The sequence below is a fragment of the Prionailurus bengalensis genome, chromosome X (genome assembly GCF_016509475.1).
Source record: "Prionailurus bengalensis isolate Pbe53 chromosome X, Fcat_Pben_1.1_paternal_pri, whole genome shotgun sequence".
In the NCBI taxonomy this organism is placed as follows: Eukaryota; Metazoa; Chordata; class Mammalia; order Carnivora; family Felidae; genus Prionailurus; species Prionailurus bengalensis.
In genome coordinates, this window is record NC_057361.1 from 15,714,378 (window position 1) to 15,731,025 (window position 16,648).

Consider the following 16,648-nt stretch of genomic DNA (forward strand, 5'->3'; position numbering starts at 1 on the left):
CAGAATATTTTGTTCTGTCTGACAGCAGTTACCTCTACTCCATCTGAGAGAAGACATGGTGGTGAGTGACTTAAACGGCCCTCTTCATTTTTATTTAACAAACCATTTTTTCATAGCACTTACACTGTGCCAGGCATTCTTCCAGAAACTTCATCAGTGCCAGCTCATTTAATCCTTACAAATCAAGGGTTAATCAAGTATAATTAAATATGAATGAAAGTGGCACACACTACTTTGACGTAACAGAGTTACAAGACTTTTCTTTTGTTTTCTGGGCTTAATGAAGATGCCCTTCCCAACACTCCCTGCCTTGGGATGCTGAGTTTAAAGACCAGTGGGGAGGGGCTCCTGGGTGGCTCGGTAGGTTAAGTGTCCAATTCTTGATCTCGGCTTGATCTCACAGTTTGTGAGATCGGGCTCTGTGCTGACAGCACAGAGCCTGGTCAGGATTCTCTCTCTCCCTTGCTCTTTCTCTGTCCCTCCCCCCATCAAAATAAATCAATAAACTTAAAAAAAAAGAGTAGCGGGGAGAGAGGAGGCACATTTTTCACAGAGATCATGAAATCTTCCCTCCAAAAGGAATAAAAATCCTATCACTGTTTGCCATTATCTACTCCAGCAGGACATACACGTGTGCTATATATCCAGCAGAAATGTGCCATATATGTACAAAAATCATGCACAAGAATATTCATAGCAGCACTGTTCTTAGCACCACAAAGTAAAAACAACCTAAAGGTTTATCAGCAATAAAACAGATAAATCAATTGTGGTATATCCACACAACGGATTATTCTCCAGCAACAAGAATCAACGAACTAAGAATACATCCAACAGCACGGATGAATCTCACAAACATGATGCCAAGTGAAGGAAACAGACACAACGGAAATACACACTGTGTCATTCCATTTATACGAAGTTCAAGGACACGAAAAATTGATCTAGGCTGACAGATGTTACAACAGCGGTTGCATACAAAGGGGTGGGAACTGCCTGCAAAGGAGCACAAAGGAACTTTCTGAGGGGATGGAAATGTTTTATATTTTGATAAGGGTGTTGTGTACAGTCTATGTCCATTTATCAAAATTCATCCAACTGTACACTTAAGATCTATGCATTTCAATGCATGTACATTTTACTTCAACATAAGAGAGAGACGTGATGTCACGTGGGTTCTAAGACTCCTGAAGCCATGGGCTTCTGAACACATCTGCTGTCCTGCAGATGCTGCCGGGGCAAACCCACAATGTGTAGCCTAATCCAGCTGCTGAAACCAAGCCAAGACCGAGAAACTAGACACAGGAGTCCTCTAACCCAGGTCACCTCCTATACTCACTTTATTCATTCCCCGTGGAAGATGTTGGCCATGGAAGGTTGATCAGGAGGTGCCAAAACTCTTTGGCTCTCAGGCTGAGTCTGAACACCCTCCCAGAGTTTTCTGCTTTATAATTCAATATGACCAATTTCTGGCCCCGGCAGGAGGCAGGTCCCACAGTAAGTATATCTGGGCATGGCTCTCACCATATTCACCTAATGCTGCTCTCCTTCCTGTATCTTACCCACGGAAGAAGGGAGACTGCAGGATTAAGACATTTAGGCATCTAGGATTTTGGAAGGTTGAAATGGCAAGCTTATAATTCATCCTCCAAACCCACAGTAGCCAAGTTTGAATGAGCACATGGTCAACCAGGTAGAGACTACATTTCCCAACTGCCCTTACGGCTAGATGGACTCATGTGACTATGCCCTCACCAGTGGAATGTGAGAAGTGTCATGTGCAAATTCTACTTGCTTTTAAAGGAGGCTGTCCTGAGTCTCCACTGTTTCCCCCTTTGCATAGGCTGGGAAAACAGGGTAGCAGCGACCTGTCTTCAACTAGAAGAAGACAACACTTGTGCAGATTTAAGAGCTACAAAATGGTCTGAAACCAGGTCCCTGAACAATTCCTGGAGCGTGCTATGCCACTAGTCTGGCCCACTCACCACTGGACTACCATGTGAAAGAGAAATTTTGATCTTACTTCAATCATTTTATTTGAGGTGTCTTTGTTACAGCATCTGAACTAATACCCCCCAGCACACAAGCTTTTGAGGCTCGTGGTCTCCAGGCAGGAGTTTCCAAGTCTCACAGACTATCTAGCTCAGTAATTTATATTCCGAAGTTCAGATCATACTAGTAAATGAAGACAGCACCTACTTTTCCTATCATACAACGTCATCCTGTTGCTTCAACTAGTCCCTCACCATCTACAAGATACTATCAACTCCTTATTCAGGTGTACAAGGTCCTTTGAAGACATAGTCCCACCCTCCACACTTAGCCTCATGGCATGTGCTTGCTTCCCGTGTGTCCCATGTTATAGTCACCCTGGATGCTCCCTGAGGGCACCCTGCACATGAAGAACACTAAGCTCCGATTTCTGTTCTGGCCAAGCAGAACGGCCTTTTCACCATCCCCATCCCACACTCTCTCCTGCCCGCAAGGTTATTCCTGCTATGAATTCCAAACCCAGCCCAAAAGACCCCAGGGAAGCTTCTTAAAAACCTCCAAGCAGAGGGGCGCCTGGTGGCTCAGTCGGTTAAGCATCCAACTCTTGATTTCAGTTCAGGTCATGATCTCATGGTCATAAGATCAAGCTTCGTGCTGGGCTCCACGCTGGGCATGAAGCCTACTGGACAAATTCTCTCTCTGTCTCTCTCCCTGCCCCCCACTCTGCCCCACCCAACCCCCTGCTGCCTCGCTTGTGCTCTCTCTCCAAAAGAAACAGAAAAACCTCTAAGGAGAATAACTTCCTCCCTCTGGTATGCTTCCACAGCATTTTGGGCAAACCTTCATTAAGGCATTTATTACTCTGAGCTCTTAGGGCTTTATTTACATGTCTGGCCTCACAGCTGGAACATATGCTCCAAAGACCAAATCCCCGAAGACGAAGACCATATGCCTTGCCCATTTTCATAACCTTGGCATTTAGCAAATGATCTGGCTCAGACTCAGTGAGAGGTGAATGAAAGAAGGACTGGGGGCGCCTAGGTGGCTCAGTTAAGCATCTGACTCTTGGTACAGCTCAGGTCATGATCTCACAGCTCGTGGGTTCGAGCCCTGCATCAGGCTCTGTGCTGACAGCACGGAGCCTGCTTAGGATTCTCTCTCTCTCCCCGCCCCCTCTCAAAGATAAACCAACATTAAAAAAAAGGAGAACAGAAGAGGAGGCAGATTTCAAAATTCTATACGTACATTATTACACTTACCTGTTCAGTGCAAATGCATAATGGAATTTAATATTATGCTGATCGGCCAAGTCACACGTAGGCAGCATTTTTAGTGTTTCTACTAGCTTCACCATAGCATCATAGTCCTGTTGGCAAGAGGTCCCACGGTGAGAAGGAGACGAAACACACAGCTCTTCACAGATTTTTCTGAACAGTTATAAACATGACTGCCTCAGCATTTAAATACAAGCTTTTCCCTACACACAGCATTTAGTGAAGTTACTTACAGCCCATAAGAGAACAGAAATAACATTGTTTTCAAACCCAAAATGGATGAGAGAGAAGACAGACAAAAAATCCCTGCTACCAGAGGCCACAAAAAGATCAAGGGAAAGAAGTGTAAAGGCAACAAAAGCAAGCAAATGAGTCCAGCAGCCCGAAAATAGCTACCACGCTTTGAGGGCAGGCGAGTTAACACTAAGAGCACAGCTGTGGGTGAAGATGAGCGAGATAAAAACATACACAAAATCTTACGGTCACTTGCTGTGTTAAGAGAGGAAACATGTCAGGTCCTTCCTATTTTGCCAGAACTAAGTGAATTCATCTAAACCAGGGTTTCTCAACCTTGGCACCATCGACATTTTGGGGCTGGATCATTCTTTGCTGTGGGGGCTGTCCTGTGCATTCTGGGATGTTATGCAGCACCCGTGGCCTCGACCCATAAGATGTCAGTAGCACCTCCCTCTAGCCTCCAAGTTGTGAAAGCCAAACATGTCTCCAGACACTGTCACATGTCCCCTCGTTGAAAACCATAGCTCTAAACTGCATAATTACCCAGGGAAAAATTGCTACTGTGTTTGTCTCAGCTGGGTCCCCTCTGAGCAATGCCATCTGCTACCCTTCCAGCCAGGCTTTGAATCCCGGTTACTGGCCAACTTGCTGACAATCAGCCACAGTTAGCTGAAGAGGACTTCCCACTGAAATCCCATGCCTGTCGTGTGCCTCTGCACCTTGAGGCCACTGCTCGAGAGAAGGAGACAGTGTATCCCTCTTGGGGTAAGCTTCTGGCTTACCTTTGAGCCTGAGAGTCCTACCCACGGAAGGTTATAAAAAGATGTGTGACAGCAAGGACAGAAGGAAGCCAGCAGCTCAGATGGAAGAAAGATTCAAAAAGGTCATTCCCATTCTCTTGTCCCCTAGGCCATTATCTAATCATTGTCAAAATTCCTAACAGCATCTGCTGTTAAAGTCAATTAGATGCGCCTGTTTGTCACCAGGCAGGTGTGCCTTAGTGGTTGACCCTTCTTCCTTTGGGTCGTCAAGGGATGCCTCGCTCATTTAGATTTAAAGACCTGTGGTCCACAACCTCCAATATGGCTTTGTAGAGCTCTGCAGGGAAGGCCCACTATCGTGTGTTCCCCCAAAGGGAAGGAAGTCAAGACATCCTTACAAATGGCTCAAAAGCATTTAACTTGGAGGGAGAAAACCATTTCTTTCATGGTACCGCATCTCATAAACTCTTTCTCAAGGACTCTCCACAAGTCTCTGATGCTTGTTTTAGAATAAGTGTCTGCATTCCCTGGGTCCTGGATGTGCCTCTGCTACTCTTGCTCTGTCATTACTAGGTGGTGGGAAACAAAGAAAGAAGCAACAAAGGCCTAAAGAGGCATAGTGGAGGAGTTAAGAGCAAGGACAATGGAGCCAGCTGCCTCAGTATAAATCGTGACTTTGCCAACTGCCGTGTGACCCTTGGACTTAACTTCTCTCTGCCTCATATTTCCTCATTGGTAAAACGGAGATAATCAGACTATACATCCCGTAAACTTGTGAAGAGAATCAAATTAATGAGTATTTGCCAAGAGCTCGAAACAGTGCCTAGCATAAAGTGCATCTAAACTGTGAAATTCTAAGTTCCTTTTATTAAGCAGTACTGTGTATGAGATTCTGCTGGAGTGGCCATCTGATCACACAAAACCTCCAATGTTACAACCACAACAGATATGCTAGGTGACCTATGACCTAGCCATATACCTACTTAGTCTATAAAATAGATACCTAACCATACACCTGGTGTAAGAGTACTTCATATGAGCAATTAATTCCTTATGCCAAAGAAGAACCCCCTACGTGCTAGCCTCCATTAAAGGTACTCATACCTGGATGTCGCGGTAGGATAGCAGTAAATTAATGATGATGTCTGGGGTCAGAACCTCGGTGTTGTCCATGCGGAGCTTGATCCGAGCCAGCTCCTTCGCCAGTTCATCACCCTGGTATTTCTCTCGGGCTCTCCGGATGTCATTTAACAAGGCTTCTTTGTAATAAACACTGGAGAGGGAAATACGAAAACCCCCAGTCGCGTCTACATGCATCTGGGACTCCGCTTCCTTCAGCAGCTCAAACTAGGTTCTCGCAGCCACGACTCAGGTTAACACACGGGGGCCTCTCCCAGACCTAAGCCTCCCTGCACCAGCAGAGAGAGGAGACCTGTCCTACTTGCTAGTCCCATTCTGTAGCAACTAACCACTTGACATTAACATAGAAATTCAGTTCATTATGACCTTGAAAATATTTTCAAAGTTGACCTCCATCTGTATTTGGATGACGCATAGGACTTGCTACTGAGCCCTCCCCCGAGATTTTCAAACACAAGAGAGCAAGAGGTTACCTTACTTGAATCATTATTTCCCCCACTATTAACGCATTATCACAGAGCCAAATATAACCCCAAAACCATGCAACACGGTACATTGAGAATGTCATTCAAATCAATCTATCGGGTACCGCCCACCTAATAATCCCAAAGCTTTTTCCGGTTGGCCAAGAGCCGGAAACTGGATGTGGCCACGAGCAATCCAAGAAGCTGTGCCTGGAAGCTTATGAACAACCTCTGCCCTTCACTCCCCTGGTCATTTTCAACTGCCAGAATGCTCTTCTGATGTAAAACTAATCTTCCTTCGCGGTGGGATCTAGTCAATAATAGAGATGTATGAAAACATCTAAAGCACTTCAAATCCACACTGGAATCCCTTACCACAGCCTCTCAAAGAATCAATGCTAGTACCTGGAACTTGGTTTAGAACCTTTAAAAATGATCCAATTTGATGTACAGAAGGCCAACTTACAATGGCCGTAGATTTAAATAGGTTGCCTACTTTCCAAGCAATGTTTTCATGGAGACTGGGCAATGCCAAGCAGTAATATACTCTCATCCCATTAGGTAGCTGGGAGGATTTCACCACAGAGAAAAACTAGGCCATTCATTAAAGAAAGGAGCAGGATCAATTTAACAGTCTTGAGAGAAAGAGATACAATACATAAGAATAAGAATATTACTTATTTTTATTATAAAACTATGCCAAATAAATATGAATAGAGTACACAGCCTAGTCCAATGCTTATAATAGGACCTCGATTAACATTTCAAGAATGAAGTGATGCCCCAGAGAAAATTAGTGCATTGCTTTTTTCTCTCTTCTTATTTGTCTATTGCTTATCATCCCAATGAGCAAATTAGCAGATTCTACCAGTGTTTAAAATTCTGTCATTAATCTAATGAGTCATTAAGTTGGGTGACAGCCACTGTCCATTTGGTGGACCATAAAGGCATCAATGATATTAAAGTGTTATTAGTTTAGCCTTACAAATACAAAGTCATACTTGAGTTTAGTCTTGTTTTCAAGGCTAATTCTGAAAAATAGTCTCAATAAACTAAGAAACCTCAGAAAAGTCATACCTTGTAAGTAAATAAACAAAACACTGAACTGAGTATGGCTTGGGGACACCATCTATGTAATTCACATGCAGCCATTTCTGCCCGTGGTAATGAGGGAAGATGCTGCTAATCGATGTGAACCTGGCAATGGCTTCAAACCGCTTCTCAGCACAAGGCCAAGGCAGCCGTCACCAATCCATCGGAGTTGACACCTGAGCTAAAGACATATCTGCCACCCCTCTTGTACAGGTTTTATACCAGAAGCACCATTTACCCTCTCACCAACCAATCAAGGGGTGGAAGTGACCAACAGGTATTTCAAGTCCCCTGAAATGATACTACTCAAGAGGCATTTTCCTACTGATACATACACACGCTTAATGAAAAACAAACTCGGGTTGACTTCTTGCGAGACCCTGCTCGTCGGGCAGACGCAAACCAGCCTATTTCCTTGTCAGACCTAAACACATGGTATTTGAGGAGCTTTCTCTCTAAACGTCACTAAAATGTTCACTGAGCAGCAAGGGGTGATCGAGTCAGGCTCTGCAGGAATGTGCCACAAAGGGACCCCATTTGCTGTCTGCGTTGGCATTTGGTCACACAGATCTGGGTTTCCAGTCTCATTTTCCCATTAAAGTGTACACAAGGAACTCTGCGTCCAAATAAGAGATGATAGGATAGAAGAAGAGAACAGACTGTGAGCAAGCGTGTACCTCACGCCACTGCCACAACAGTCACATGTCACAGTTTGGGAAGCTGCCACCTGAGCCACAGCGGGACGTGTGGTCCTTTCCATTTCAATGTAAGTCAATTCTGCCAGGGCTTTGGATTTTCATTTGTTTTGCAAGGACGAATCCTTCTTGTGACCAAACTTACAGGAGTAAATCCTTTAAACTGGCTGCAAGCAAAATCACTAGATGCTTTGGTTTAGTGGATAATTTGTGGCCTCCCACTTCTGGAGTGAGAACATGCTAAGGCATGGTTCCCTGAGCACGGACACTCAGACAGGTGAGCTGCCATTTACAAGGCTGTAAAGCACAGAATCGTCTGAGCCAGGATTCAGACCCAAACCTGCTCACCTCTGAATGAGTATTCCATACCTTCTCCGACATAAGCCTACAAAGAACACATCCCAAGACATCCTGACATCAGGATGGCTGTGGCTTGACTCAACAGATCTGACTTTATAGCACAAGAATTTATGACCTGAATGACCTTGCTGAGCCATTTTAACAACCCCAACAACTGCATGGGTAGGGGGGAGTGAAATCATGTTCAGAAATGATCTTAAAACAAGGAATCTTAGGGTTGAAAGAGCAAGAAAAAACCAGTGACTTAACTTCCTTATTTTCTAGATGAGAAAATGGCTACAGAGACTTACCAAAGTCACATGGGGAGTTGGCGACAGATACAGGCTCGAACCTCACCTCCTAACTCCAGTTCTACTCTCTTTTGGCTATACCCCAGTGGCCCAACTTAGTGAGGTAGCAAGAAGAATAAAGGCTTCCAGAAGAACTTAGAAAGGATTATCTAGGGTTCCCCATTCTCTGGGCATTATGATCTCCTAAGGGTCTATTGCCTCCATGAACGTGAAGGGCAATGTTTGGCAAAGCTCCCAGGGTTGAGGACGGTGAATGGGCATTACCATGAGGTCACGTGGATGTCCTTGAGGAGGCTGATAAACCTGTCCACCAGGGGCACGCACAGCGGGCCCAGGATGGTGTCCCAGTTGGGCTGCATGTATTCCGAGGCACGCCTCTGGGCATCACTCTCGCAGCAGAAATAATCAGCACATGGTGTCACGATGTACGGGATGAAATAATAATTTCCACTGGATGCCTGGAAAAAAGAAACAAAACACGTTTCACAAAGTAACTGATGCAGAAGCAAAGCCGTGGATTCAGGCAGGTGGAACCTGGTAGGGCAGGGAAGGAGAAAGTACCTGAGAATGATTAACTGTGTGTGCAAAAGGACGATGCGTCTATCAGGCACAAAACTGGAAACCATTCAATTCCACAAGCTTCAACACAAAAATTTGGTTTCAGAGGCTGGACTGATCTGTGGACGGCTCTGAACTTCACTGGCAGAGCTTTTAGGGTTTCAAGTCTTGGACACTACATCATTTCACTACGGGCCCCCCAAATCAGAGTGAGCTTGGGACCCACTGATGACCAAGAACTGCAATGTAAAGGCAGATACTCTTTTTTTCAGCATAGATGCAAAAGCCCCATTACTTGATAATTTAACCACAGCTGAACTATTCTAAACTTTGTTGAGTAAAAATTGTTTTGCAGGAAGCAGGTATCAATAACTATGACTAGTCTTAGAGCTATTTTGGAAAAGGATGTTAAAAAGTTTTATAGTGTCCAATACTACTCAGGTAAAACAGTATCTTTTTTTCTAAGAATTAATTACAATTTGACTATGAATCATGATCCATTGTAAAGCATAAACACTACTTCTGAAAAGCATTAGATAATGCTCAATTTTTTAGCACATTTGAGACTAAAATACATTCTTACACGACCTTCTTCTGTCAGTCAATCTTTTGTCTACACGGTCATAAAAAGCAACTAGCTTGGGGCACCTGAATGGCTCAGTCGGTTAAGCGTCTGACTTTCGCTCAGGTCAATGATCTCACGGTTCATGAGTTCAAGCCAAACATCAGGCCCTGTGCTGACAGCTCAGAGCCTGGACGCTGCTTCAGATTCTGTCTGTCTGTCTGTCTGTCTCTCTCTCTCTCTGCCCCTTCACCATTCACACTCCCTCTCTCAAAAATAAAAGCACAAATAAATTTAAAATTAAAAAAAAGCAACTAGCTTAAAATTCCAAACTTCCTAATTCCTATCTTTTCACTTAGTTTTAAAGAATGTATATGATGCCGAAATAATTCATCTGATTTTTCCTCCTTAATTTTTAAAACTAGACTAATGGAATTTTTCAAACATTTTAGAATAATACACACATAACCTTGGGAAGCACACTTTCCCCAAGAACAGGAAACCAAATAAGCAATATAGCTTCTTCCAAATGAGAAAGAAATTCATTAAATACAGAAAAAAATGGTCAGAACACTACCATCTCAGATCAAACAGAAGCTGTGGGAAAACCTACCACATTGGGGAACTGATTTCAAATACCTACATGACTCATATTTTTAAGTCTTCCATTTGAGTAAGATTTGCTTACACAAGAACAGGTGGATTTCTTATTTCCACCTGAACTCAAACTCTAACTCCTTGTCCTGAGACTCTCTCTCTCCTTTGTACCTTGTAGAGGGCATCTCTAAGTCCTACTCAGTCATGTTTCTAGGCCCTGAATTGTTTTGTTAAGAAAAAGTTACTAGCGCTGCTTCGTTCAAACACATCTTAGACTGGGTCAGCGAACCTGTTCTGTCAAAGGCCAGACGGTAAGGGTTTTTGATTCTGTGGGCCAGTTTCTGCTGCAGCTCCTCACCTCTGTGGCATGAAAGCAACTGTAGACGGCATAGAAACGAACATAACTATGTCCCAATAAAACTTTATTTGTGGGCACAAATCTGAATTTCGTATTCTCACATGTCCTGGAATACTCCTCACCTTGTGACATCTTCCAAACACTTAAAAGTGGAAAAACCCTTCTGAGCTGACAGGTGATGCAAAAGCAGGTGGCAGGCCAGCCACGTTGTACGTTAAGCTCCTTGATATCCCATTATTCCTGAAAATAAGATTTTCTGAGAATGCTTACCCTGCTGCAGAACAATAGCTGAAGACTGTCCCTGTGGGCACCAGATAGTGGGATTCAACCACTCAAAATGCAGATACCAGTGCGTTATAAACAGAGATGGCAAGAATCCAGGGTTGTGGGTGGTAACTGGGGAACAGGGAGAAGACTGCCAGCTACTTCCCAGCAATCACTGGGAAGTGCCTGCACCAGGAGAACAAAGACCCCAGTTAAGATCTTCAAATTCTCAGAGAGATTGGTATTGACCAGCAAAGTCAGGATGTGGTGGGTTAGACTCTGATTTCTCCCTCATCTCTAACAAAATGCCATGTTGTTGAGGTAAGCTAAAAGCCATTTATTCAGTCAGAAGCGTAAACTGGTTCTTCCACAAAGTAGCTGAGTTTATGGTAAAAAGCCTTCCGATTTCAGACAGAGGGAGAAGAGGGCTATGTGGATCAGTGAGGTCTAGAAGGTAAAATATCTGTGAGGAAGCAGAGTTGGGGTTTTTTTCCCCCAAAAAGAGCTAGATGGGAAGGGGGCAGGGGGCGGTGAGAACCTTCTCAGATTATCTCCTCAGAAAAACAGCCCTAGCTGATAAAAAATTTAAAAAAAAATTTTTTTTAAGTCTTTATGAATTGTGTGAAGAGCATATACCAACGGAGAGACATTTATTCAAGAAAATCAACTAATCTTGGTAAGAACAGCAAGACTCTAGCATTTGAGCTATGACCCGCTTCTCCCGTCCTCCAGCTGAGTGTGACAGAAATGCTGCCCTGAGTGGGTACAGCCAAGTAGACGGGGCTCCCTCTCACCCCACAACCTCTACTCTGACAGTTTCTCCTTGGGAAGGCCAGGCCGCCAGCATTCTCATCCACCCCGGCCCTGTGCTGGAGAAGCTCTATCCTGGGCAACTGCAAGAAAGAGGACCAGGGCAGGGGGAGGAGCCTGCCTCTCTCAGAACGCTCCCCTGCTTTAGCGTGGGGTACCGAGCAAGGGTGGCAGCCCCTGATCTTCTTGGCTTGGCCTATTTCACCAAGAAAACTGGGCTCTGAGTGTCTTTGTCCCAGATCACATAGAACAAAGGTTCCACGTCAGGAAAGGCAAGCTGGGAAGATCAGGCGCTGCCATCCTTGCTCGGTACCCCCCTGGAAAGCAGGGGAGTGATCTGAGAGAGGTAGGCCGCTACCCCCCACCGCCCAGCTCTGGAGCAGTGGGCCACAGGCTCTGTCTAGGACTAGAGGCATGCTGTAGGAAGGGAGAGGCCCGCAGCAACCCAGAAGTGGACTGCCAGGATGCAGAACACAGCATGGGCAAGTGCAAACTTAAGAGCACTATCAAAAACAACGGAGATTTTTGTGGCAGGAAATTAAGAGGAAGTTGGTAGTTCCAGGACAGCAATAGGTGAAAGACAGACCAGCTAGTTTAACACAGACAAACAGGGAAGAGAGAGCTAAGAAGAACCTTCATGAGGTCAGAGTAAACCTTGGAGACAGGCCTTATCCACCCCCGCAAAGGTACCCAACTTTAATTATATCAGACTATGGAACACTGGTGTCTTGGGCCTCATCAAAAACACAGTAATCAGAGTATTACTCGGCAACCAAAAGAATGAAATCTTGCCATTTGCAACTACATGGATGGAACTAGGGGGTATTATGCAAAGCGAAACTACCAGTCAGAGAAAGACAAATATCATATGACTTCACTCATATGAGGACTTTAAGATAAGAAAACAGATGAACGTAAGGGAAGGGAAGCAAAAAGAATATAAAAACAAGGAGGGGGACAAAACATAAGAGACAAATACAGAGGACAAACTGAGGGTTGCTGGAGGGGTTGTGGGTGGGGGATGGGCTAAATGGGTAAGGGGCATTAAGGAAGACACTTGTTGGGATGAGCACTGGGTATTACACATAGGGAATCAATCACTGGCATCTACTCCTGAAATCACTATAGCACTATATGCTAACTTGGATGTAAATTAAAAATTTAAAAAAAACACAGTAGTCAGCTAATAATTAAGGTGTATTCTCAATACAAGAACTTAAGGAAATCAGGGAGAGATACAGTCAAGGAGAGCCCAGGTATAATCACAGTCACCCCTGGCTGGGGGTGGCAAGGTCAGAGTAGCTGTGTACATGGCCGAGGCTGTACCCTCCAAAGAGTCACACCGCAGGCCGCACGTTGTGGAGCAAAGAGACTTCGCTGAACTAGTCTATTCAAGTCACTAAACAAACAGACCAACCGACAAACAACAAAAATAAGCACCAGAGACAGCCAGAAAGAAATGAGTATCCAGAGTTGCTATAATGCATTATCTGAAATATCCAGTTTTCAACAAAAAAGAAACAAAACATGCCAACAAACAGGACAGTGTGATCCATACACAGGAAACACAGCCGGCAATAGTAGCTGCCTTTGCAAAGGCCCAGATACTGGATTTAGGAGACAAAGACTTGAAAGCAGATATTATAAAGGTATTCTAAGAACTAAAGAAACCAACCTGAAAAGAATGAAAGAAAGGTATGATGACAATGTCTCATCTAATAGAAGATGTCAGTGAAGAGACAGAAATTACAAACAAACAAAAACAAAAAACAAACCAGCAAATGGAATTTCTGGAGTTCAAAAGTACAAGGACCAAAATTAAAAATTCACTGAAGGGGCCCAACAGGAAATCTGAGGGCAAGAAAGGATCAGCAAACTTGCAGACAGATCAACAGATGATGCCGTCTGAGGAACAGAGAGAAAAAAGAACGAAGAGAAATCAACAGAGCCTCACAAAAATGTGGGACATCACCCAGTGAACCAACATACATGGCACATTACAGGGGTCCTGGAAGGAGAGCAGAGAAAGGAGCAGAAAAATATCCAAAGAAATAATTTCTGAAAACTTCACAGATGTGATTAAATGAATTGTTCAATTTCATATCCAAGAAATTGAATGAACTTCACGGTGGATACTCAGAGATCCATACCCAGATATATCACGGCTAACATTTTCAAAGACAAAAAGAAAATCTTGAAAGGTAAGAGGATCTTGTCACGCACACGAAACTCCGATGAAAACATCTGACTTTCCACTGGAAATAAGGAAGCCATAAGGCAGGAGGAGGACATATTCAAAGGGGTGAAAGAAAAAGTAAGTCAGCCAGAACCTTCTACCTAGCAAAACTAGATTTTCAGAATCAAGGGAAAATGAAGACATTTTCAGATCAACAACAACTGAGATAATCTGTTCCTAGAAGAACCACCTTACAAAAACTACTAAAGGAAGTTCTTCAGGCTGAAAGTGAGTGACACCAGACACTAATTCTAATTCACTTGGTAAAAACAGAGCATGCCAGGAAAGGTAAACAGTTAATGATAACAGATGATATGACTGGGGACGCCTGGGAGGCTCAGTTGGTTAAGCGCCTGACTCTTGGTTTCAGCTCAGGTCATGATCTCACAGTTCGTGGGATTGAGCCCTGTGTCCAGCTCTGCGCTGACATTGAGGAGCCTGCTTGGGATTCTCTGTCTCTCTCTGGTCCCCCACCAAAAGAAATAAATAAACTTTAAAAGAAGACTTTCTTTGCCATGCCAATGTGAGGTGTTTGGAATTTATTTTAAAAAAAGATGATATGATTGACAATTTCTTCTTTCTTAACTAACTTAAGAGACAATCACATTGGCACACCTGGGAGGCTCAGTCAGTTGAGTGTCCAACTCTTGGTTTCAGCTCAGATCATGATCTCACGGTCATGCAATACAGCCCGGCATCGGGCTCCGTGTTGAGCACAGAGCCTGCTTGGGATTCGCACTCTCCCCCTCTGCCCCTGTCTCCCATTCACTCTAACAATAAAAAGAAAACTGCATAAAATGACATATATAATCATCTAATCTGTATGTAACATACAGAAACGGGATTTATTTGACAGTAACAGTGTAAAAGACGCAGGTGGAAATAACACAAGGTACACAGGCATGAGGAAATTGCACCATGTGTTAACTGGAATCCACAGAAACCAACAAAAAGTTACCAGAAATGGTCAACGAAAAGGTTAATGTAACTCTATAAATATATACATTTCTTTTTTCCTTCTCTCAGCTTATTTAAAAAACATTATACAGAATAATAATTATCACAAAAATATTTACCAACTTTACGACTATATAACCCGGAGTATCCATAACAGACCTGTAACTGAAGGTGCCAGAATCCCACTTATTTGGATACAAGTATGACAGGTCTTAACGCCATTTCTAAAACAAACACTTCGCTGAAATCTTATTCATAGTCTTTCTTCAGCAAGCCCATTGCTCCCAAATAGCACAAAAGTAAACTCTGTCCCCATCCTACTCAAGTCCTCAATAATGAGGTATGAAAAAAATAGGACCTCGGCAAATAAACGCTACGTGCTGTTCCAGGTTATGGCTCAAGTGGGCAGAGCAAGAGAGGCGCAGGCTCATCAAGACCTGCCCACAGCCAGGCGGGGACCTGATCCTTTGGGCAAATGTTCAGCCACAGAGAAAAATGAGGAGAAAGAGAGGGGATACGTGATGTCTGACAACTGAGCGAGCTGACTGAACAGGACTGCGCAGACAACGGGAATCTGGAGCCTTGGCAAAGTAAAAATACTCCCTTTGAGAAAATCTCTCATGAAGTGTATAAAAGTTGAAGAAATTTTACAGAAAGCAATTGGGACTAATGGCTACATTTACAAAAGCGATTCATAAACCTCCAAGTGAAAGCACAAGCTTTTGAGTGCAGTACTTTTGTTCTAAGGAAGAAGAATAGGCTCAAACATCTTCAAATGATGGAGCACATTCAGACTTTTGTTGGTGGGGAGAGCAGAAATTAAAAAGAAAAAACACTGATTAGCATAACACATGTCCAATAGCAAACCAAGCTTGTATATTTGTAACTGTTACATTTATAAATGGAAACATCTCAAGAATCCAGCTTAGTAAAACACATTCAACAAAGGCAGCTTAGTTTCCTACAATAAAGGGGCATTAGAACCAGTATGCTAGGCACATTAACATGTAAACCCTTCCAAAAACTCTTCAAATACCTCCCAAAGGAAGATTCTCATATAGTAAGTGGGGTCAGAGAGCAGAGTAAAAGCCACTGGCCTCAGACACCGTGACATTTGGGAGTGGAGGAATGTGTCCTCTGAAAGTTTCTAGTCCCTACCTTAGCAGTGGAGATTTCTAGAACTACTTCCATGTACAGATTCATCACCATGAACAGACTGTCCTGTACCATCACTAGGTTAAAGAACAGGTGCTTTTAAAAAAGCTCTCATTATAAAAGTTTGATTATATAGTCTCAAATGCCATACTTTTTTCCTTTACCAGTCACCAATTTTATTTTTTAAGTTTTAATTTTAATTCCAGGTAGTTAACATACAGTGTTATATTAGTTTCAGGTGTACAATATAGTGATTCAACACTTCCATACTCGAATGTCGTTTTTAGTGCCTCCCTAATACTCCACATGGTAAATATTTACCGTGTACTTAACCATTCTGTTTAACTTTGTTCTGAAAATTTTCTTACTGTACACAGAGATGAACACTTTTGCATCTTCACACTGTTGTCTTTTCCCAAGAATGAAATGACTAGAGGAAGTTTAAGGTTCTTGGTATGTACTGCTGTCAAAGAGGACGGAGCAGAGGCATTTCCTTTTCATCATCTCAGCAGAGCTGGGTAGTGGGATGGATTCCCCCCAACATTTGCTAAGTCAGGTGAGAAAGAAATACATTATTAATACTGAAATAGGAAGTATCATAGCATCTCTGCTCAAGCATAGCAAAGATGGTGGAGAACTGGGATGGCCAAGGATTGAATCCCAGCTCCATTCCATACTAGATGAATGACCCCGGACAATGTACTTCTCTGTCCGAATCTGAGTGTTCTCATCTTTAAAATGGGGACAATCGTACTCTCAACCTCATTAGGTGATAGGGGCCTAAATATGGTCATGGCACATAGTGGGCATACAGTAAATATCAGCTGTGTTCAACAGTTCTAGACC

The 16,648-nt window shown here is 43.4% G+C and overlaps 1 protein-coding gene across 1 annotated transcript in view; it reads right to left on the reverse strand.

The window, feature by feature from the left end:
• MAP3K15 (mitogen-activated protein kinase kinase kinase 15) overlaps positions 1 to 16,648 on the reverse strand; it is a 123,698-nt gene that overhangs the window by 74,073 nt on the left and 32,977 nt on the right. The window contains exons 4-6 of the mRNA XM_043570882.1: positions 8,570 to 8,763; positions 5,369 to 5,537; positions 3,252 to 3,358 (exon numbers count right to left, since the gene is read on the reverse strand). Of these exons, the coding sequence (XP_043426817.1) occupies positions 3,252 to 3,358; positions 5,369 to 5,537; positions 8,570 to 8,763 (470 nt within the window). The remainder of the gene's footprint in view (positions 1 to 3,251; positions 3,359 to 5,368; positions 5,538 to 8,569; positions 8,764 to 16,648) is intronic.